Source organism: Oryzias latipes, chromosome 12 (genome assembly GCF_053564925.1).
Source record: "Oryzias latipes strain Hd-rR chromosome 12, Olatipes_Hd-rR_3.1".
NCBI lineage: Eukaryota > Metazoa > Chordata > Actinopteri > Beloniformes > Adrianichthyidae > Oryzias > Oryzias latipes.
The window spans coordinates 14,042,847-14,067,760 of NC_136248.1; the positions used below are offsets into that span (position 1 = coordinate 14,042,847).

A 24,914-nucleotide genomic window follows, 5' to 3' on the forward strand; every position below is an offset into this window, starting at 1 on the left:
GGTCTAAATAAACCTAAAATGGTATAATCATTGACTGAATTCATAATTAAATGTAAGACGCACACATTAAAATTGATTTGTGCACAAATTGTTGATGCTTTACAATCATCAATCACTCTAAGACTATTTCCCATGTCGCTCTTTCAGAGTTTGCTGAGCAAGGATGACGGTATGTGCACAAGTATATGAACTCACATGTCAACACACCCCAACATGTCACATACTGTTAGTTTGCTGTATGTTCTTGGAGTCAGACTCTGACTCATAGTTTTTTCTGCATGCAAAACTGAGTGAGTATTGGAGTCATCCTAGTTCATGTTTTTCTTTTTTTCCTCAACCAATTGAGATTAGATTCAAACAGAACCAGACAGCAAAAAATGAAAACATCTAAAACAAAACCACTATATACAGTAGCTCTTTGTTATCATATAGTCCATCACAGGTAAACTCTACTACAACCAATTTTCACACATCAATGTGTTTTTTTTGTTTTGTTTTTTCATTTTTTTTTTTTTTTTTTTTCAAATACTTTGGAATGATGCTTACACTGTAAGATTTATTTACAGTGAAATGCTGCCCAAGAAAACCACACTGACATTTGCTCTTAAAGCTGTTTTTAAAGACCCACTATGATGAAAATCATCTTCCTGGCATTTTTTTTACATGTCCTTGTGGCCTTTTCTCATGATGGATGACTTATATAAAGAAAATTAATCTCAAATTTTAATTTCCTATTTTTCTTTTATTCTAATCGTTGTGAATCAACACAGATGCAAAACTGCCATTGGAGAACGTTTGTAAGTGTGTCGTATAAATCACTACGACAAGCCACAAGCTCCTTGTTTCTGCAGAAACTATGTCCTAGAAAATTACACAGGTTTTTTTATATTTTGGTAGAAAAAAAAATCGCTTAATTTGAATTAAAAGACACTTGGAACACTTTCAAAATAGATCAAAAGATAATCGCAGTGGGACTTTAATGGAGCGTTACACACAAAACTTTCACTTTTTTAGTTTTGTCTGCAAATAATAAACTGCATCCACTGCCATCATGTATAAAAATACAATCTGCCAGAAACAAATTTCTATGGTTGTTGTGATATATTTAAGAAGTCTTTAAGTTGATCCCTTTAAACAGCACAGTATTTTTTTTTTCCAGATGTATGCCCCAGCTCATTTTTAGGGAGTCAGGGAAAACAGATGTTGCAAAATCATCCTCAGAAATTCGGAAAACTCTAAGTTTAGTCTTTGTCCATTATTTCTATAAATGTGTAACATTACATCAATATGTGAATAGTAAGAAACATGAAATTGTTGTCAGGTCTTCACTGATATTTAGTTGGAGCCGATGGGTTTTTATTTCAAACTCCAGAACAAACAGATCAACACCTTTTTTAGCGTCACTGCTTACTCCAGTCTTAAATATTGTCAGAGAGGCACCAGAAGAAATCCTATGAGTGTTGCAGAAACATTACTAGCTTTAGCAATTACTAAAGAACATTTGATCACTTGGGAAAAGTCTCCAAACCCACCCCTAAAATATGAGTGTGCATGCATGTCAGTAGACATGTGTCTGAGTCTGAATAATAGTCTCGCTGAGGCAGGAGAGACACACGCCAGAGTCCCCCCTTGAACCCCGAAACGCACAAGCAGACACTCTTGCACAGACACAGCTCAACTATATGTGTATGTGAATCCACAGTAACTCTCAGTGGGACAAAAATGCACCCACACACACACACACACAGCTCAGCAAGACTATTGAAGCTCACACACACAAGGCCATGACTCTGCAGCCTGCAGTCTCTGGCTTTATCCCCCGCTATTCACCACCAAGCCCTGTAAGCCCCCAATGCTTTGTTCTTGCCCTTACAGGCGTGCACACACACCTACACACTTACTGTCAAACACATGGAGCAAAGCAAACACACAAACATTTACAAACTATGCTGTCTAAGCACTGAACCTCAGGGGCACTAGTGTTGCCGTGGATACAGAAAATGGAGGAGAGTTAGAGGTGTGTGTGTTTGTGGACGAGGCTGGACAGGGTCATTTAGGGGTGTGGTTAGTTTCCTCGTTGGGAGGACAGGCTGCATGCGTGTACTTTTTTTGTGTTGCATCACATCACTAGGGTGTGTCTGTGTGTGCATGGAGCGTTGATGAGTGTGTGTATAGGTACGTGGATAAAGTTGGAGTCTGTATGTGTGGGTCCATGTGTCATTTCCCCTCCTGTGCTCTTGTCCACTAGATGCGACCGGCCGCATGTCCGCACTCCTTTCGGACTGCATGGAGCCCGATCCGAACCACCTAATCCTAGCTGCACAGCCCTGTGGTGGCCCTCCTGCCTCCGTAGATCACGCTGCACCAAGACCAGGTAAGACTGGATAATAGGATATATAAGGACATTTCATCCTTTTTAAGGGATAAAGACGTTCAAAACAGACATCCTTCTAGCAACCCAAGTTTGCAGGGTTTTGGTTCGAAGCATCCTGCATACTTAAGCTTTCCTTAGGTCATGGGTGTTTTCATAAGATTTGTGATACAGAATTACATGACATTTTCAGACCTTATATCCGTTTTAACATCTTCTAGACATACAGGGGGCTTTTTTGTTAAGGCTTTTAATGGCAGTTGGTGTACTACGCAGAGACTACGATTTATTTCATGTTTAAAATGTTATTTTGCCTTTAGAAGACACTTCCAACTTCTATATGTAATGGAATGAAGTTGGTGTGCAGCAAGTTGGAACAATGATAATGAGCGATCAAGATGGCGCTTCTCCATTGTTGTTTGTAAATGAGTTTTTCTGCACAGCTTGGGTTGTGTTTAATCAAATGTCAAGTGTAAAGAAAATAATAAGGATGGATTATAACGTTTAATCTCTTCTAATCAGTTGTACTAAACATTTACTGCTATCAGATGAATCATTTAACACTGGCGTTGTCGCCAGCGACACCCAACTAACAAACACTTTTTGATGTAACCATTCGACTGTTTATGAACGTATCAACATAAATCATCTGATTCTGACTGAGAGGAAAAACAACTCTTCATATCGGCTTTGCGACTTTACGAACGTGTAGTTTGCATTATGATGCAAAGCTGATGTTCTCAACAACGGAATCAGCTGATTTATGTTGATTGCATAAGCACATCTCTGCTGTGAAGGCTGTTTTTCTCCGCTTCAGAATCTTCTAGAATTACATTGCTTCAACAGTTGAAGAGTTACAGTAGTCGCAAGAATGTAAACACTGGAGCTAAAGTTCTGGTGTTAAAGGGTTAGGTATCACTTTTAACATACCACTATGTTCTCGTCCTCACGCTTCGCTTTCACCTTTTCCTCCCATCACCTCCCTCCCACCCCAACCCTTCACTCTTCCCTAAAACCTCACCCCCTTCCCCCATCTTCCCTTAACAGCGATGTTCGCCATGGAGATCAACGTGCAGCATGACCCTCGGACCGGCGAGCAGCGCATCCTGTCGGCCAACCGTGTGAACCCGTTGGATGCAGCTCAGCGTGGAGTCAAAGTCTACGACGACGGACGAAAAGTGGTTTATGAGGTCATGTCATCTGGCGGAGTGTCCACCACTACAGTGGAGAATGGATGGAGCTCCGCACAAGTTGATGAGCTGGTCCAACAAGCTGTCCGGCCCGTGGTACAAGGAGGGGATTTTGGGAAAGGTCATGTGAGAGTGACCCCAGCTGCACCAGAGGCTTATGTTTCCCCAGCCGATGTTGACGATCTGTCCCCACCCTCCTGCGCTCCACCCTCTATTCCTTCTAGCCCACCGGCACAGGTAACGCTGCAGAGGGAAACCCGGCTGGGCATGATTCCCCCTTCTGCTCCCATCATAACCCAACCAGGTCGTTCAGCCCAGTCGGGCAATGAAGCCAACTGTCCGCCCCAAGCCAGCATGGAGCACCCAGTCACTATGGTGTTTCTGGGCTACCATGACGTTGAGGACATGAGTGAGAGCAGACGCCTGCTCGGCTTCGACGGCACTGTGAAGGCTGAGGTCGTCCTCATAGATGAAGACGACGAGAAATCCCTGAGGGAGAAGACGGTCACCGACATCTCTGTCATCGACGGCACCGCCGCTGACCTAGTGTCCGGGCGGCCCGCCACGTCGGAAGCCATCAGTACGGAACTGTCATCTGACGGCCGTGAGCAGGACAGCGGGTCCTCACCCCCTGCAAACCCTGACGCCCACACGGCTCCTCCACCTGGCCTCACCCCCGCCACAGGTACAGACAAGAGGAAACGCTGCCAGTGCTGCATCCTTATGTGACTGAATCTTCTTCCTCTTGCACTCTTTAATTTTACCCTCTTCTCCTCTGTCTTTGGATGATTACTAACAGAAGCCTTCCTACCCTGGACTCTATAAACAGCCAGCACACACACAAACATCCACTCTTGTCTGACGTATTCCTCAATCACGTCATTACCTCTGTGCTCTTGTAACTGTTGTTGTCAACATGGAGGCTCTGCTGTTGATCCCAACAGTGTTTTTACTGTTTCTCCATCACTGAAACATTTTCCTACAACTACTATTTTAAGTTGACAAACAGCTTAAACTACGAAGTTCCAGAGGTTTTACGGACAATCACTTTCCCTGCCGTGCTCTCGTGTATTGCTCTGTCAGATGTTCTCCTTCGATTAGCCAATTTTTGAGAATATCCAGTCTTTTTTGTTTTCAAATCATCGCCTTGGGGTCCTGCTGTCACCACATGTGCACACTAAACCAACCACAAATGCAATGTATGAACTCAACCAACCCATTCCGCGCCTTCTACAGACTCTCTCTGATGAAGGCGACGGGGTGGTGACTTGTTGCCTTGGTTTCTTTATATGTGCCTGTTCATTTTATCCCACTAATAGACCTAACAAATTCTGGAGATAATAAGAGCTTTCCACTAGACTTTTATTTCAGTTTGCTGTTGTTATTGGGGATTATCCTTTGTTGGAAAACTCACATGACCACTGACTTGTTGGGATGGTTGTTTCCTTGGGGAACTGAGTTTGAACGTTATGTAAGCATTCTCCCACTCTCTTGTGTGTCTCTCTTCCTTTAAATCCAGCTATTCCACAGCTGAGGTAATTTCCTCCTATTCCAGTACTTCCTATCTCAGCAGCCAATAGTGAGCCATGGATCAATCCTTGGCAGCCGCTACCATTTACAAAGCCAACTTTCCAGTGTGTCTACTACTTTAGAGTGCAGGATGCAAATGGCAGCTTAACAAAGATACTTTGCCAGCAAGGGAACAGATATTTCCACCATCCTAAACAATATTGTTGTTACTCAAAGCCTGGGCACAAGGGTGGATGTTTTATTCTGAAAAAAACTGCTCCTAACTTGCTAAAATACAGTTTAAAAATCCGCTTTTAGTCCTTTAGGTTTGCTTTTTTGACTACTAAAAAAACATATAACACTGCCAGCTGATGCTAGGGTTTAGGCTTGACATCACAAGGGTGCTAGAAATAATCTAAAGTCTGGATATTGTATATATTTCACAAAACCTGGCTGGTTTTTAGGGAATCTGTAGTGTTCCCACACAGACTTTGCCTCCTTTTACAACTCATTTTTGAATGAAGGCCATTGAGATCCAATAAAATATAGATTTTGTGGCAACACAAATGCATGCATTGTTTTGATACAGTTAAATAAAGTTCTGAATAAAGTCCTTGCACACAAAAGGAAAAGTCTCCTCAGGTCATGCAGTCTTTTAGCACTTCTAGCACCAGGAGAAAAATGACCCTCCTACATCAGGAATACAATTAACTACAAGAGGACACTCCGGACCTAAATGGTAGAAATAGGGGGAGATAGACACCCTATAAAAGCCTGTAAAGGATTTTCTACTTTTCTGTGTTATCCAGTTTTTAATTCACTATAGAAATTAGCTGCACTACTTTACTTATCCAGTGTGTCAACTAATGAGCACAACACACAAGGTTGTACAACCCTGGTCCTCGACATCTACCACCCTGTCATCCCTACCATAGTTCCTGGTGATTATGAAGATCAAGGGATTGCAGGTTTCCACTGCTCAACATCGGACTTGAAATAAATCAGCAAAAGGTAGAAAAAAAAAGAGAATAGATCTCAAAAACCATGGTTGAACAGCCCTGTTATCTATACTTGGTGCAGGCTAAGATGGTGATGGACAAACAACCATCTATCCATTTACTAAATCCGCTTGATCCTCTTTTGAGTTGCTTTAAACTATCCCATCCACTGTGTGTTGGACAGTTCACCAGTTTGTCACAGGGCATGGACAAACATAATGACAGAAAATAAGCAACCATTTATTAGTTTAAAAACCATTCTGTCACTGCGGAGTTGGTCTTTAAACCGGCCTTGAAAATGCAAGTTCAAGCAACCACTTTCAATGAAAAGTTTACATAAATGCACGCATATGGGTGTTAGGAGCTTCCGCGTTTGAAACTCTTGAAACATATTGCTACTCAAGTTTTTATGAATTATGTGACACCAAGTCTTTCATATATCAGAATAGAGCTGTGGAAGAAAAAGCCTGGAGCAAGATGCACCGCTTTGACATTTCGCACCAAGCCTCTTCAAACTAGTGTCGGGTAGTGACAGTTCTAATCGCGCGTCAAATGCCTGGTGTGATTGTAGCATTAGAATGAGTGCCATCACTGCTGTCAGTTAATTAAGCTCAGGCTGTTTCATCGCTCATCAAACAGAAACAGCAGGATCTGGCTTCCTGTGTAGATAAAAACATGTAAATATAATCTATATTCTGAACAACCATAATTTTATTTTCCACACTTGTATAGAGATATAGAGTAAAATCACATCCTTAATGTTATATAAATGATCTACTATGCCAGTTAGTGACTTACTGAGAACAGAAATAAGAGCTTTGTACACTTTCATTCTCACTGCTTTGCTGAATGACTTCACTTTTAGCCTCACTGAGCTTTACTCTCTTTTCTCCCTCCTTGATGCCAGAGGTGCAACACAGAACTACTCTCTTGTATCTGCAGCCAAAAGACTGTGAGACCAACAATGACTTTTTTCTGATTGAGTGTTCCAGGCTGGAGAAATCACATATTCACCGAATAGTTGTATGTTTCTGAAGACTTTGCAGACGGGCATACTTTAGGAAGTGCCATTCTAACTAACATACAGTCTATGATGCAAACACAACAGGCAACAAAGCAAGAAAACACAGAGTGACATCTCAAACAAAGAAATGATTGCAGGTTTAAAAACAGAACAATTATAAGAAGGGAACCTGAACAACCTAGTTTAGGAGTGTCCTTTATGTGTGTTATGCAAAGAATTGACCTACAGCCATGTTGGGTTTTGCCAGCCCCACTGCCAAGCCTGCAGTACTCCTCTGACCCTGCAGGGGTCTCTGTTTTCTTGTTTGCCTGCACTCATGTTTGGATGGACTGTTGAAACAAAAAAGGAGCAATTTCTATTGTTTACACCTCTTCCTGTACTTCATTCTCACTATCACGTGTGCCCCCCCTCTTTCTCTTTGCTTGGACATCTGTTACCTCCCTCTATCTTTGGTCAATAAAACTGAGTTTCTCCAGTGACCGCCTGCTGTCTCCTGCTTGTTGAATTTTTTTTTCCATCTGTCTCTAACATCCACTTTTTCACTGGCTGCTGACAACAAGATCACAGGCTGTCCCTACTGAACCCAGCTGACGTAAAAGCACTGCCACTAACAAAGCACGCTCTTTTCAGCAGTCAAATATGACGGCACTTCTGTGGGCAGAACCTCATTCATAAAAATCTGAGAAAAATCTGAAAGAAATGATGAATTCAAGAGAGATTTTAATTGCTTTTTTTTAACCGTTTATGTCAAAAATATTTATGAATTTGTAAAGAAAAAGGGTTACAATAATATCAAGTCTGCCTAAGAACATAAAAAAACAGTTGGATTTCCTGAAATCTCTTTTAGTAGTCTCCTTCCAAACTATTCAAACAAACCACAGTCAGCATTAAACATTAAAGACCAGGAGAACATATAAATATATTTTTTATTCTTTTATAGAATAAATAAATGAAAACAGTTTCTTTATAATATTTTGTTGTTATTGATTTAAAGTTTTTATTTAAAGTTTTCCTTGACAATATTAAAACATTACAATATAATAGCTGTGCTCCAAAGTTATCCAAGAGGAGAGATCCCTCTTTTTTTTTAAATAATTCTCTTTATGATAAAATTGGTGCAAGTAATGTTTTCCTTAAATTGGATTTAATTTTATAGTACAAACCATAACTGCAGTCTTATTTCTCTTTGGTATTTATTCAGCTCAAGGTTTTTTTCAACCCCATTGATGCCTATTGATGCAAATATGCATCAAAACACTTCCAAATGAATCCAGATTACCTTAATTTTACTTGAAAGCAAAGACACAATAGTTTTTTTTTCATAGCTGGAAATAATTTCAGGCGTCACTTGCGTTGACTGTATAAGAAAACTGGAATGAGCGAGTGTGACGTTGCCTATATAAAATAACTCAATTCAGTCGCCATTTTTCCACGATAAGGAAGCCCCCATTTGGAGCCAGACAACATTAGTAAGCAGTGATTGGTTCAAGTTGGTCTGAATCAATGTTTCTATGGCAGCTTCTGTCTCCAGTCAGGAGTGAGCTTGTTGGAACTCCACACCCCTACCACTGAAAACAGACGGGACAATCTGTCAAATGTTTCAACCGTTCAAGGTGGGGGACAGCAGGGACCACAGGCTTTCATTTACTGAATGGCCAGTTTACAACTGGAATAACTTGCAGTAAAAAAATATAAAAGAATTAGGATTAGCAAGAACATGTTTAAAAAAATAGCAAAGCAAGAATGGTTATTGTGACAAATATGACTGAGTAATAGCTGTTTATTTTTCAATAGAAGTCAATGGGATTTTTTTAATCTTGGAACCAGTAGGTACCTGTTTGGAATGTGCGGGGGGGGGGGGGGGGGGGTCACTCAGTCCAGTTCTCTTATCGTCAGTGTTCAAGGGGGTGACTTATTGATAAGTGTGGTTTATGTAAAATGTTAACAAAACAGGAGAACTTGGAAATTCCTGCAACTTGTAGCATCTTTTTTTTCTAATAGTCCTCCTTCAATGCAGAAGTTCATTTTACGTTACAGACCTTACCGAAATATATAATGAATTTATGTTGCGCACATCTAGTATCTGGAAACAGTATTTAGACTACATGCACAAGCAGGAAGTATGTATGTGTGTGTGTGCGCTCCACAATAATAAAGACTAATCCAGTTATCCTCTGCTTGGAGGCTCAAACACAACCGTGACTGTGGATAATTACTGGACACTCCAGTTCAGTTACGCACAAAACAAGTTAATGACATTTGACCGTGAACATCCACTGGGAAAATGTATTTCTCATCTGCATTGATAATGGGCACATCTGAAAACTATCACTGCAAGGATGTCATCTCATGCATGTCACAAGTCACATCTCAAATCTGTAATGCGTAGCCACCACTATTGTTTCAAATGGGATTAGTCCACAATTTACACAACTGACAGTTTAATTTCACTTAAAAACCCTACAATTTCAGATTATTTTAAGAGTTTTAATAAAAAAAATAATACGTATTTACATAATATTTTAAATATATAAATTAATTATTTTTGGACATTTAAAAGCAAATCATAGTTGTATTTAAACTTTGATCTCTATTATTTCACCATTAAGGGCAGGGCATACTTTAGTGGTGGTGGATTATGGGTAGCTGTGGAATCAGTTGGAGAACTCTTTTCTTTTTGTAGTGTGGATGTTGCAGATTAGAAGAAGTTAAACCAGATTAACTCCTTGAGGTAAAAGTACATTACAAAGCATTCCAAAGTAGGACTAAGAAGACGGCGTCCTCTTAAGTCAAAGGATGTGTGGAGAGCGTTGTACTCACGCAGATTTGAATTCTGGGACGCACAAAGATAGACAGAGTTGAGATCCTTCACACTGACACTTACCTTCTGATGGTTTTTAAGCCTTTTAAAAGGTCAAGTGTGCATTGCATTAAACAAGAGAAGCTCATTTATCTATATATTTTTATTTAAATGTGATCAATAAAATGTTTTGGTTTAAACCTAAATCAAATACATATAGCCTGGTGTCAACTTCTTTTTGGTTTTATTGCCCAACTGTTTTGGGATTTATTTCTTTAATTGGCTGGTTTGGTTTTATATCGAGGTCATATTTATCCAAAATTGGAGAGTGTTTCTTTGATTTGTTAGTGGACTGAAAAAATATTCACTTCACTCATTTGAGACATCAAGAATCTTAAGGATGTCTTTAGAGATTACCTGTTTTCTGATGTATATCTATGGGTGACAACATAACATTAGTTTCATTGTAGTTTCACTGTATATGAGAACTGAACTGTGCTATCCCTCCCTCCTCGAGTTCCAAATAGAAAGTACCCAAGAAGCCAAAATCCTGTTGACTTCTATTGCAAAATAAACAGCTATTACTCAGTCATTCTAATTGTAGAACAGCCATTCTTGCTCTGATAACCTTTTTTTCTGCTACTCTGTAATGCCGTGTTTCAAATTATAAAATAACCAATCAGATCCCTTAATCAAAATATCTGGTCTCACATCAAACATTCACAGTGTTTGATAGTTCTAGGGTTTCAAGTTATAGGGGTGTGGACTTCCATCCAGCTCACTCCCGACTGGCAGGAGTGACTCAGACAGACTCGGACCAATCACAGCTTACTGACAATTTCTGGTACCAACGTGGCAGCGTCCATTTTACATAAAGATAGCGACTGAAAGCAAGTAATTTTCTATCTGGCGTCACACTCTTTGGTCCAGTCCTCAGATGAGTACAGCAGTGTCTGCACAGGTGCATTGACTTATGATATGATAAAACAAAGATTAAAGTTTCATTTACTTCTTTTATTGCAGGTGACAGCCAAACACGCAATGTCATGGTGTCAACATCAAATTGTTACCAAGCTCCTGATGCCTGCAGAGATCTTCTAACAACCATGGTAAGTTAAAAACCATGCAGAGTTAATGAGGGCGCCACTGTGATCGTATTATTTACAAGATTGTCGGAAAATACTAGCCGAATATCATTTTCAATATTCCATGCAAAAAGACCTGTTTTGAAGCAAACCACTAACTTTGTTCCAGGCATATAAGGGTCCCAGATTGATCTATTTTACAATAGAAGATATTTTTTTCTGGGCTTTAATTTAGATTCAGAAAAGAAAAGTAAATCAATTTAGACAAAATATCAAAGCTAACATTGTAAGACCTGACACTCAGGTGCCTGGACATCATATGTTGGGTTATATTACCACAGTTGATTATGCTTAACTGTGACTAATTGTGTAGAGGGTTAACTCAAAACAAGCTTGGATTTTAAGAAGTGACTGAGACAAAAATGCAAACCAATTCTATTAATTTTGATATATGCAACTGTATTACGTGTGAGAATACTTACGCTTATGATCAGTGCTCTGTTTTGGTTCATACATGGTGTCAAGAAAAAAGTGGTGGAGGATTCTCATGCAAGAGACAGACTTGTGGAAGACACAACGTAGTTGAAAATAAGTAAGGTTAAAACCTGAACTGTCAAAAAGACTGATTTACTTAATGGATATTGGGTGGGAAGCTCTGAAAAAACAACACAAACGAACATAATGTTAGGTGAACTCAATTTGTCTTAAAAACAGAGAGTACATAAAAAGGTAAGATAACGGAAGGGGGTAATCTGGACTAAAAGGAGTTAAAATTCTGGATTCTGCACGTTCATTGAAATTAAAAACAACAACAAAAAATGATTGAATGGTATTGTGCTCCAGTTGCCCTGGAGTGCTCCATCTTTGGTTTTGTTTCGGGTGGAGGCAGGGCTGGAGGCTCTGAAACGGGACAGGGGGCCGGCCTGTGCTTCAGGGAGATTGTTTAGCAGCTGAATAAATGAATGAATGAAGAGCAGGACGGCGGTAACCTGAGCCGCGCGGGTCAGCCTCTTTGTACTCTGCTGCAGCTCGTGCAGGCGGCTCGCGCTCTGGAGCGGGACAGAAAAAACCCTCGCGCCTTGCATTATTCAGCGCGCGTGCCTCGCAGGGGCCAGAGAGAGAGAGAAAAGGAGAAAAATCCCGAGTAGGACAGAGAAAGGGGAGGAAAAGAAGAAAGAGGAGGAGGAACTGATGGTTGGAAAAGCAGGCGCGTAAAAAGAGCTCGATGTCACCACAGTAGAGTAGGACTGGAGGCGGACGGAACCGTTATTTCCACTGCTGGGAGCGTGCGGAGGAAGGAGGCTCCGTCCTTCACCTACCGGCTCACCGACGGCTGCGGGCGGCTTTGTCCAGGTGTGCTTCACGGAAAGAGGACGAAAAACGGAAAAGACGTACTAGGTCAGAAGGTCAGCTACGCATTTAGCTAGCTAGCTTTTAACACTAATCCCCGTCATGATCCTGTAATTAGTCGTATTTAGGGGCGTTGAGTATTAAAACACCGAAACCAAATTCAGGCACAAGAAGTTAAGACCACACAGAAATGGTTTAGCTTTGTGTAGTTTTAGGCTGAAGAATTAGCCAGCACACATTTTCAGAGACTGTGGCTGATTTTCTTAAACCTCCTCTGAGTTTTAAAAGTGTTTTTACGTTTTAAAACGATCTTATTTCCCAGATAAGTGATTAGAAATAGCAGACACAGCCAAAGCAGGTCAGTGGAACTGACTGCATGCTGCAGCATGAGCAGCCTCCATGTCTCCTCCTCTGCATCACTTAGTTTGACCCACTTGCTGAAATGACCTTAACCTGCTTTTCATCCCCCTTCCTGATTGATGAAGTGGAGGGAAGGTTTTCTGTCTCTTTTGTGACACTCAGAAAAATACATATTCCTCTCGATTTCCTTTACTTTTGCCTTACAAATGACCCAAGAGCAGCTAAATGTTGCCATATTAAACCAGTGATCTGCAACTGAAGCATCTTCGATCATGTATAACATCTGCAGACCCACTCTGATCATAATTTGAGCTATTTTAAAAGCGTTCCCTGTGGTCTTTTGATTATGATTATGTCGTTTTTAGCTAAAAATCAAAAAACCTCCACATTGTTTCTGCAGAGCGGAAGCAGTTCATTAGAAATTTGTTTCTAAGTTGTTGGTATGGAGCAACCCCGCCCCCTTCCCCTCCCTGTTGTGTTTAAGCATGTGGCACATCCAGTGTATTTTCTGCATCACAAATAAGCCCTTGTTTAAACGGCATTCCTGATTTTCAGTGATATGGAAAAGTAAATACTCAGAAATGCCATTTTAAGCGTACTTTTCATTGTATATGTCCTCCATCATCAGAAAAATGCCACAAAAACATGTTAACAATACCAAAAACACAATTTTCATCACAGTGGGTTGTTAAAAAGAGCATGGGAATAGCAATTTGCAAAATATTTTTCCATGTTTGTTTTAAAATGTGAGCCATGTCTGACTCAGTGGATATAAAACATGTGATGGGGAGAAAATACTTTCTGTCTGCTACAGTTTAGAGTAGAGTATCCCTTTTTATTATTATTTTTTTTGCTCTGATTGCCTGGAGCTGTTGCCAAGCAACTTGCAACTGACTTTAACAATGTATGTTATTCATCTGGGATATTATTGTGCGACTGAATTTTCTTTAGAAGTGGATTTGATGAAATCTGTGCAGAGCTTGGACGCGCTCAGCACTATTTACTGCTGCTGCAGCTTCAAGCACAGACATCTTTAGCCTGTCCTATCGCCATCATTCTCGATGATTGATTTCCTTTTGCGTGGCTGTGGCATTTTCACTGAGGGCAGCTGAACTGTCCAGTGCCTCTTAGACACAAGGTTTTGGAGGAGTGCCTCCTACAAATCATCTAGGAGGCATTTGACGGATTTTAGTTTTAGCTGTTGACAGCTTTTGTTTGGTTTTTACGGTGCAGTTTATGCTGTAGATCCTGCCGTCTGGAAGGAGAGCGTCTAAAAACCTGTGAGGCAGTTTGATTTTGGAGTCACGGAGAACCACTAAGTTAAGACAGAAATGGTTGTTTGGGTGTTTTTGCCCTTCAATTTATTTGAGAACTGGATTGAGTGACCCTCACCCCCCCACGTTCCAAACAGGAAGTACCCTCTGCTTCAAGAAGCCAAAATCCCAAATTCTTCTATAGAGAAATGAAATGCTATTACTTAGTCATTATATTTGTTAGAATAAATATTCTTGTTCTGCTTGATTTTTCTAACATGTTCTTTCTAATCCTGTTTTTTTCTGTAGTGCAAGTTTTTAAAGGTATAAACCGACCAATCAAATGCCTCAATAAAAGTATGTGGCCTCACTCCGGGTGTTCAAAGCATTTGACCGATTCTCCCGAGCCCTTTTTTAAGTGGTAGAAATGTGGACTTCCAACAAGCTCAACCCTGATTGGTAGGAGTGGTTGCCGTTGTACTTTGACTTAGACCAACTCGGACCAATCCCTGCTTACCAATGTCATCTGGCTCCAACACAGTGGCGTCGATATTGTGACCAAATGGCGTCAATTCATTGGAATTGGAGCTTATGAGTTATACTTACGATGTACGATTACAGTGATCAATATTTTCATGACGATATGATTTGCAATACGTGAACAAATAGCAAAAGAACAACAACTAATACATAATTTCCATTTTACTGCAACTGTTTTATTTAAAAAAAAAAGTCAACACAGCTTAAGTTATGCTCCAAATGAGCATTGTCTACACATATCTAACCAAGAGGAGTCCATCCGATTGGTCAAATGCGTAAAATGTACTTCAAGCTGCCATGAGATTGTTATGGTGTGGTTACATTTAAGGTAACAATTTAATGCAGTTTACATAGTCTTTTGCGATACACGCATCGTGATAACGATGAATTTGTGATCTATTGTGCAGACCTTCTTGAGCCGGGATTAAGCCATTTTTCATGAGTGATGTCACACTAACTCGGTCCATTTCTCTTGTACGGTCAACAGTCAGATCCCAATTTTGCCTGGTCGTCATTGTAAATCAGTTGCTGTTTCTAGAAGTAACTAGACAAAGAATCCGACCGTCAGCTCAGACAGACAATTTGCCGAAAATTCTTCTGTCAGCTTTCTATTTCAACAGAATTCTCAATGACAGGACAACCTTAGCACCTTCTCATTGATTCGGTTGCTGCCTGCTTGGGTGGCATCCAGCTCTTTTTTGTGTGTTTGCGTGCATCAGAGGGAGCCACATGTTCCAGCCCAACCCTCCTGAGCCCTGCAAAGAGTGAGATCACAGTCGGGAACAAAGTTATCACTGATGTCTTCTCCTATCAGACCTCTCCCTCTTCCTAGAATACAAACATGCACACATAGACACAATGCACATGTATACACCATGAGTGATGACATAACAGGTCAGTGGCCCACCATTCTAAAGCTTGTTAAATGAAAGCCTCAGAAAGTAGAATTAGGATTGTGGTGCTGCAGAAAGAAGGGCTGACAGTGAAAAGGGATATTAGGAGGAGGTGAAGGCCAGCGCAGGTGTATGTGACGGGGTCATCTGGGGGCAAGAACCTCAGCAAAAGGATGCTGGCAGATTTATATGCTGTAAGACTCCACATATGTTTGTGTAAATACAGGATCATCTCCTCGTTCTCAAGTTTAATGTTTGCACCGTCAGCTGACAGTGAGTGGAGCGACAGCATGTGGCTGTCCTCTTTGTCATTGCAGACAAATCATGTGATCGACCCTGAGGCCAGTTATTTCAATGAACAAAGATTTTTTTCCCAGCATTCAGACAAAGCCTCTCCATGTTTGTTCATGTGGAAAGCAGCTGGAATTCTAAGTACTTTTGTTAAGAGCTGTCGACACTTGCTCTCTATTTTGGTTTAGCCTTTGGCTGTGGACAACAGCAAAAAGTGATAAAGGGAAGAAGACTAGGGGCGTCCATTGTTAAGATATGATAAAATCCAAAAATAGTCTTATAATAGGAAAACAAAGTATTGCAGTATGTCCCACCTCACAATAAAAATCAAAGTACTATTTTAAAGTTTCTCTTGATTTATGATAAAAATGACAAGATTTGATAGATCTTTGGGGTCAGTTGGAGAACTTTATAAAAACTAGGTGTCTTATCAGAGCCATGGTGGCGCAGTGGTTTGTGCTCTCGCCTCACAGTGAGAAGGCTCTGGTTCCAATCTTAGCTAATTCCTTTCTGTGTCAACTTTGGATGTTTTCCCTGTGCATAGGAGATTCTTCTCTGGGCACTCTGGTTTTATGAATAATTCCAAAAAGGTCCCTTAGGTGAATGTGTTTGTGGCTCTTTGACAGACATGGTGACCTCTCCATTGTGACCAGATCCAATAACTGGGATATGCTCCAATAACCCTGTGACCCCAAGAGAGAGATTAAGCAGGTTCAGAGGATGGATAGATCAATAGATGGATGGATGGATGGCATCCTTTCAAAATAAACTATTCTTTTGGTTTTTCTATTGTGATGCTGTGAGATGCAAAGCTCGAAAACATTAACTACTTCTCTTTTATTTTAGTTAGTTGACTAGAGTTTCAAATATATACCTTATTGTTACTTTTATTATTATTATTTGTGGTTCTGGTTGGTATTTTTTAAGTGGATTACCCTCATGAGTGTTGCTTAGGGACTGGTTTCATTTTATGAGTCTCACAGACTAAAACATTTTCACATTTTCGTTTGGCTTTGTTTTACACACGCCAAGCTCAGAAGTGGACCAAACTGCCTGGAAAAGTCACGCACTTCCAAATGCCGCTTGCTTTGAGGGAGGTTTTGAATGACCAACAATAGGGAAGGAAAAACAGAGAAGGAAACAGGCCTTTGTTTATCACAGAATAAATAAGGTCCTGTACACTCTAACTCAGTGTTTTTCAACCTTTTTGATTCTTTCCTAGAAAACAATCCTGTGGCACACCAGCAACCAAAAATAACAAAAACAGAAACTCTGTAGTCTGTATTGATGGACAGTCTCTCCATGATCTCTTGTTCATTTCTTGAAACATTTGAGGCACAAAAAATTTCATAAAAGTTGCCACAGGTTTAAATAATAATTTTCAAATAATTTAGTTGAAAGTTTGTCCAGGTAGTTGTTTTTTCCCCTCCAGTTTATGAAAATGCAGTTTCATGTAAACCTCACATAACCAAATAAAATGACACTCTTTCTAAATGCTCATTTCGTTTTTAAATATTTCTTTAATGTTTGTCCAAGACCAACTGTAATTTTTAATAAAATAACCTATAAAAAACGGCATGTTTGATGAATTTTAGACAAAAAAGACCAATATTATATTCATGTTTATAAGTTCAGTTGAACTACACAGAAAGGGAACACGCTGAAGTTTTCCTTTGTCTAAATCAAAAATGTAACTTTAACAAAATGTTTTATTTCATATTAGTTGATTACATTTTTTCATTTTAGTTAAATGTGTCTATTAGCCCAAATGCTGCTTCTTATATTTTTTTGATACTTGTATTTAAACTTCACTTCTAGTTTTTCAAAAGTGACTGAAGTCTGAATTAGAATTTATCCTTCCATCCAGACATTATTAGAAATCAGCTGTTTCTTTTATAAAGATGACTTGGACCAAACGCTGGAATCTCTCACTGTAATTCATTTGTTCTCCAACACAAACCTTAAAGGAGAAATAAACTGTTGCCCTGTTTTTATCATTAGCAAACTGTTAGAACAGATGTTAGCATTTGTTGTGCTTCATGACAGTTAACAGCAGCACAGTAAGAGACGCTGTCACATTAACTTAATGCATCATGGGAGATGGAGTGAAAAGCAGTGACGCTGATGCCGGACAGACTAACGTCTCTGAGCTCCATTCCCGCGGGAAGCTACTTGGAGTGCACGGATGATCCGTGATCCATCCAGATCACCAGCCCCGGTTCTGCACAGACGTGTGCCGCCGATTTCCTCCCCCTTCTCTTCTCTCCCCCAGCGCGCATCATTTGTCTTCTCACATCTACTGTGCATCGCGCATCACATTCGCCTCCTCCGCTTTTGTTTTAACTTGGCCAAAGTCGCTGCTTGTACAGAGGTGTGTTTATAAACCTGACGCTCCCGCTGCGTGTGGGATAAGCTACTTTTAAAAGTTTTTCTCGCCCTACTTATGAAAGACATGGAAGTTACTGAGAGTTTCCGTGCATTTATTTTGAAGAGCTCCACAAAGCTGTCGGCAAATTACTTAGTGTGAAAACTTAGCCTATTTTGATGAACATAGAGCTGATATTCTGGTGATGATAAATGTTTTTAGATCAGTGAAAATTAGTTATTTCCCGCGGCACACCTGACCATTTCTCACGGAACACTAGTGCGCTGCTGCACAGTGGTTGAAAAACACTGCTCTAACTGCAATATTCTTACCCTGTTGGAAACTAGTTTCTGCTTCCTTCTCATTTTTCGCCTTTTTTGATATTTGTTTTGCCCATGCTTACATTATTTATTTCTTGTTGTTGACTTCCACAATTTCGTTGGATTCCAGTAAACCAAGATCTTCTTTCTTAAGTAGACTTTAGTTTTCTTCATTGGTTTTCTCCAGAGTTTAGGTGAACAGAAGTGGACACAACTGAGATTTAAATATGGGAGGTTTGTTTTTCAACAGCACTGTTTGCCAGAAGTCTGTTGCAGAATTGCATAATCTCAGACAGTCTATTTTTCTTGCTTGTGGACCACTAAAAGGATTAAGCCAACATTGCTGAGAAAGCTGAGATGACCTTTGAAGCCAAAGATAAGCACATCCTTAACTCATTCAGAGATCCTTTACCATCAGGGCGTTTTTGTCAGATTTAGTGTTTTGGATCACTAGCATCTCTAAAAGAGTCAAAAAAGCCAAAATCACTGGTCAAAATTAAGCTTTGTTCTATGTTGTCCAAATGTTCGGTTCTCTCTATGTTCCAGAGAACGAGAGAACTGAAGGGGTGCAGGAAATGCAACAATATAACCCAACTATGTGATGACTGCAGTTAGCTACACTCTATTATTCACAACATTTACCGACAATTGTTTTACTTTGCAGTGGAAGCCATTCATGAAACACAAAGCAAAAGCACAAATCACGCACTTTCACAAATGCCACATTAACAACAATCACACACAGACAGCAAAAGAGCCACACAAAAAGGAGTCAACACACCATGAGTTATTTGAGAAAACTGCTACCAGACACAAAGTTTCACCAGTTTACCATTACCTGTTTTTTGTACAAATGAGAGATGCACACCTCAATCTGGATTGTGACCATTTTCCTGTGATCGTCTCTGATCAACAACTGAACAAACAACAAACAACACCCCAATATTTAAACCCATTCCTTATACTTCCTGATACATTTACCACACGCACAACAGTGGTATGCTCCATTTTCATGACGTCCCTTGAGGTGACCTCACAAGCCTCAAGGGAACTGCAAGACACACGTGCACTCCTCTGTACAACCCTCCACTAGCCCAGACAACCCAAAAACCTGCAGCATCATCCATAAGGATCAACCTTTCATATGTCTGCGCATGTGACTAAGGCTTTAAGCTCTAGAAATGCACGCAACACATGCACCAGAAAGAAAGAATTTGAAATTATTTATTTTGTTGTGATTTTATCTATGATATGTGAGGTACTGAATATTTTTACTGTAATTAATAATACAATGCCCTTAAAAAATTACCTCAAAGAACTACCCTGGTGAAAAACAAGTCATTTAGATCAATGGCTAACACCTAAAAACCAAAGTGCAGACATGTGTGCTGTTCCGGCTGCGTTTGTTCTTTGTGAAGCTTCGTTTCTTCTGGCTAATTAGCTAGTTTCTGCAAATAGACTCATGATGATTACACTGCTTTACTCGGGGTGAGGCAGGGCGGGATAGTTAATGCTGTTAGCTGTCAGTGGGAAACAGGACAACAGTGTTATTATTATGCTGTGTCTCAGAGTCAGGACTGAACAACACTGAGGCTGCTACAACAATGCCTCTGCAGTGAGAAAATAAACACAGATGAGACTTTTAACTAGAAAGCACACTCCGAATGGCACTTGTTATTCTCAAAATGACTGTCTGCACTCCTCATTAACTGCAGAAATAAAGCGGAATTATAAAACATTTTACTTCACTTTAATTGGAAAAAACTGCAGCTTTTTTGGAGACTTCATCAGACATAGTCATTATTTTCTTTGTGTCTGTGGTGGACCGAGCAGTAAAAGACAAGGACAGCAAAATAGTTTTATCAAAAATTTTCTAATTTATTTTACAAAGGTGTAGATGGGCAAAAATGGGCCCTTAAAAGAGGTCCAAGTAACAAAATTAACTCAAGCTTTTAAATGTAACAGAGGACAACTGAACAAACAAACTTAATCAAACTGACCTCTAATTGGAAACACAAGGGAACATATATAGTGGCTGATCAAACCAACTAGACACACAAGGGGGAACTTAAAGAGACTAAGACAAAATACATCAAACAAACTAAACTAAAGTCCAACCTATAGTAAATTAACATACACAAATGAATGAAAATAAAGAACATCAAAATAGAAACTAAAGTAAAGAGACACAAAGAGTTCCTTGTCCACTGGGTGATGGTTCAGTCCAATTAGCTGCCTGCTGAATATAAGGCCTCTGCTGACTGGCATGCATTCTTGTGTCAGGCCTGACTTGATTGTTCCAGCAGCAGATGGCAGCAGCAGCAGCAGCAATGGTTCCCTTTAGCACTGGTGACTCAAAGCATAACATCAAATTAATAAAGCAAATTATAATAAAGTAAACTGAAACATGTTGATAAACTTTATGATCAAATGTGTGTTATTTTTGAAAAAGATATCTAAAAGTATATGCAAACAAATAAAGTGAACAGATATATGTAGGGTGTGGTGCAGGAGGTTACTGCCCTGATGGTGTGGCAGCGTAGGCAGCCATCACAGTGTTATAAAAAAAATATGTTCTTTGCCTCCTTAAGATTTTATAACATGCGAACATCACCTGACAAAGGAAGCTACAGCAATCATCCTATTTTGAAATCATGTCTAATTCCACAACTAGTCCAGGAGTCGGTGTAACTTTTTGTACTTCTCATTATTTACCCAAAATTTGTATGAAAAAAAAAAGGTTTTGTTCAACATAGAATTGACAAAATGTCTATATATTCCTTGCTGACATAGCTGGGAAAGGATTATAGTTATATGCTCCCAGACTCAGCTAGTTTTAAGGAAACTATGGGATGTGACCCAAACGGAATAAAAGAATAGTTTGCAGCAATGGAGCACTGTTACATAATGCAGGTAAAGGAAAGGATCAGAGGACATCAGTACAGATAGGATGTACACACACACACTTTGACATTCCTGAGTCTAGTTTGAAACCACATACTCCCAAGATCAACTGAAGACTCAAGAATTGATCAGTAATAGGATTTTGAGCTCAAACATCAAAGGATAAAAATTAGGCATAAACCGTGAACAAAGACAGAACTTAAGACATGACATAAATAAATATTTCAAATTCCACTCTGATCATTTTTTAATCTTTTTTAAAGCGTTCCCAGTGGTCTTTTAAATATGATTACAACATTTTTAGGCAAAATCATATAAAATGACATTTTCTAGGACACGTGTCAAACTCAAGGCCCAGGGGCCAAATGTGGCCCACCATGTCATTGTATGTGGCCCGCGAGAGCATAAAAGTTTTTAATTCCTCAGAAAACGAAATAAAAATTGGCGTGTATTTATTCATATTTTGGGGGAATCCAACTTGAGATATCGGATTGGGCAACTATACATTAGGACTTAAACACTGTCCATATAACCTCATCTAACAGAATCAAAAGGATTTATGTTAGAGTAACAAGCAAACATATGTTGTTGTTTCTCACTAGCATGACAGTGCAAAAAAGCAGCAATAATAAAAAATAACAACAAAATAATCCAAGAATAAAAAATAAGATGAATTGAAAAAATTAAGTGAAATAAATAAGATAAAAAATATATATAAAATAAAATAGAATAGAGACCAGCATTCAGTGGGAAAGTGACTATGTCCGTTTAACAGCAGTCTTAAGGGGGGGTTGCTAGAGTCTGTGTCCATGTATTGTGTCTTCGGGTTGTGTGGGGGGTTGGGGGTAATCCTTGGATCTTATTGCAGAGTGGAGTTTGTGAGAGCATGAATGCATGAGGAGGACAGTCCGTTCTGCAGCCTCACAGTCTGTGGGAAGAAGCTTTTTAGCATCCTGCTAGATCTGCAGCTGATGCTCCTGAACCTCCTCCCAGATGGCATGAGGAAGAACAGTTATACCTGGCCCTTTGAAGACAGCCGCTATGCTGATGTGGTGGCCCTCGGTGAAAATGAGTTTGACAAACCCTGTTCTAGCACATAGTTTCTGTGGAGCAGCAACAATTCATTAGAAATCCACCTATGAGTGGTGGGCGGAACGTTTGTGCAGAGTAAGCCTGCCCTCATTTCCCAAGATCCCTTTCTTAACATTCTTTCCCACTAGCTTGCAGCCCCTCACAACCCATACCTAACATAACCGGTGAAACAAAAAAGGCAAGTAATATTGGAACTTACCTTTTGAGGCAGATTGCAGCTCAGATGAGGAAAATAAAGACGTACATGGATCATTGTGTCTGCAAACGATGCTTCAGAATGGAGCGGAGGAGGGAGCCCTGCACCTATGTGCTACAGTTGGCAGGGCTACAGGCTTTTTCCAACCACTTTTTTTTTCCGTCTATTCCTGGTTCAGGGGTAAAGAATTATTGAGAGGCACAATTTTAAGCGAAAAAAACACAACTTTTTATTGGAGTGGGTCTTTGATAAATATCAGCGACAAATCCTGTTTGGTGCAAACTGAAACACACAAGTCATTTGCATATGTTCCCCAATTACAATTTTCTGATGAGCAACCTAAAGTATTTCAGTGCTTGTGAGGTCATTTGGCTAATGGCTGAGTAATACGTAGTCCCGCAGGAAAGATTATTTTTTGTAATCAAAGTATGTATAATTTGATTCCTGCAGGTGTTCCTCCCCTTATATGGGGTTATTTAAAGAAAATGCATTGGCAAATGCGGAGAATAAACGTACCGGCTAGACAGAGTAGTGAGTGTATTGCTGAAAAAGAACTACGCTAGCAGAAAAGTAGATAAATGGTAAATGGTAAATGGCGTATACTTGTATAGCGCCTTTCTTCCTACAAGGACAAAGCGCTTTACAGTCACAGACCCATTCACCCAGTCACACACACATTCACTCACACATTCACACACTGATGGCGGCTCATAATGTTTTTTATAAACATAAAGATAATGTTTTTTCTCACATTTTCCTTAAATTACAAATACTCTGCTGAGATTTCCTTAAAGTGTTTTCCTTAACAATAAGGTGGCACATTTCTATTTTCCTGGGTTGTTTTTACAACACTAAGCCTCCAATGTATTAGTTGTAACAAAAACAGCAGTTTAGAAGCAGACCTCCCTTTTCATTGTACCATGTGAGATGAGGATGTGAAGGATGCTCAACAAGTGTTTGTTTTGTCTACAATTTAGGAGATCAGAAGTATTTGTTCCTTTACATCATGGTTTTAGACGATCATTTGATCTGCCACTGACTATATGCAGAGTGTTACGCATCATAGACTTGGTGTTTATAGAACAGCAAACCCAAAACTATCATTATACCTCTGGAAGGAATGCAGGACAGTTATTACCTTCGGTCAAACAATAAGAATGGATGGAAGGTTTACTCCCACTTTGTCCTTTAGATCTGTTAAGGAGTTTGCATGTGTGTGTGAGCTTGTGTGTGTATGTTAGCGCTGTGTAGCATTAGTATTCTACAGGGAGTATCTTAGTGAAATCCCTGTGGCGCTCTTTGTTGCTGTGAAGGGATCTGAGAAGTGGGGGTGTTGGGGGGGAGTTCTGTTGTGAGAAGTTCTGAAAGGGACACTGATAGTTTGCCATGAGTCCAGACGTGTCCTTGGTTCTCAGGCGTCAAAAGGGTTCTTATCATGGTTTCGTTCTGGTTGTTGTTTCAAGCGCTCATGCCAGGGGTAGGTGAAAAAGACTTTCGGTTTTTTTTCTATTAGTCTTTGTCTTCATATGCCGTCCTCTATCAACTGTCATCAGCATTCTGTTTTGAAGCAGGTGGTCTCTAAATTTTCAATTTATTTCCTGTGTTGAAGGCCATTTCCACCCATTCAAGTGAACCCAGCTTCCTGGTTTCCTGTTTAGACAACCTGTGAGATGAGGCGGGCTTATAACGTCCTGCATCTAAGCAGTGTGTTATGACTTGATGTTTTGTATAGGTCGTCTTTAAAAGTAGTAATCGTCATTGTCTTTGCCTGAAGCACTAAAGCACTAAGAATATACATTTTATAGCCCGTAAAGTGTCACTAACTGTAGACGTTAACTGATACATTTGCTCAACACTTGTGCCTGCCATTTTTGTTGCACCGGTTATGTTAGGTTAGGGGTGGGAGGGGCTGTAAGCTAGTGGGAAAGAATGTGAGCTAAGGGATCTTGGGAAATGAGGACGGGCTAACTTTGCTCAATACATTTGTTCTGATCCTTAAGATTTTCTTTATGTCAATGATAAAGGTCTTTTCGATCCTGTTCTTATGCGTTTTTGTAATTCAATTCTTATCATTGTTTAAGCTTTGCAGCTTTTTTACTTCCTTTTTGTTTTTTATTTAAATTATTGACATGTATTAGAGAGCTGATCAAATAATATTTAATGAAATGAAGATCTATATCTATTCTACTGTAAATCAACGTAGATGCAGCAGCAAAGAGAAGCTAAGGCGTCATCACGTTTACGTGTGTGTTGATAAAATGATCAGTGCATTGAGTCTGGTTTGAGAGATACTATTGATAATATAGATTATATTGCGAAATTCTCATATCTGAAAGATCTCTTTGTGTTTTGAACAGATTTAATTGATATATG

General features: G+C 39.7%; 1 protein-coding gene across 6 annotated transcripts in view; it reads left to right on the forward strand.

The window, feature by feature from the left end:
- palm2akap2 (PALM2 and AKAP2 fusion) overlaps positions 1–24,914 on the forward strand; it is an 87,276-nt gene that overhangs the window by 44,625 nt on the left and 17,737 nt on the right. For 4 of the 6 annotated variants that reach the window (XM_011481944.4, XM_011481945.4, XM_004075004.5 and 1 more), the window contains 4 exons: positions 148–169; positions 2,249–2,374; positions 3,419–4,246; positions 10,916–11,001. In XM_011481944.4, the coding sequence (XP_011480246.2) occupies positions 148–169; positions 2,249–2,374; positions 3,419–4,246; positions 10,916–11,001 (1,062 nt within the window). The remainder of the gene's footprint in view (positions 1–147; positions 170–2,248; positions 2,375–3,418; positions 4,247–10,915; positions 11,002–24,914) is intronic. The other 2 variants (XM_011481946.4, XM_078956144.1) reach the window with 1 other exon arrangement.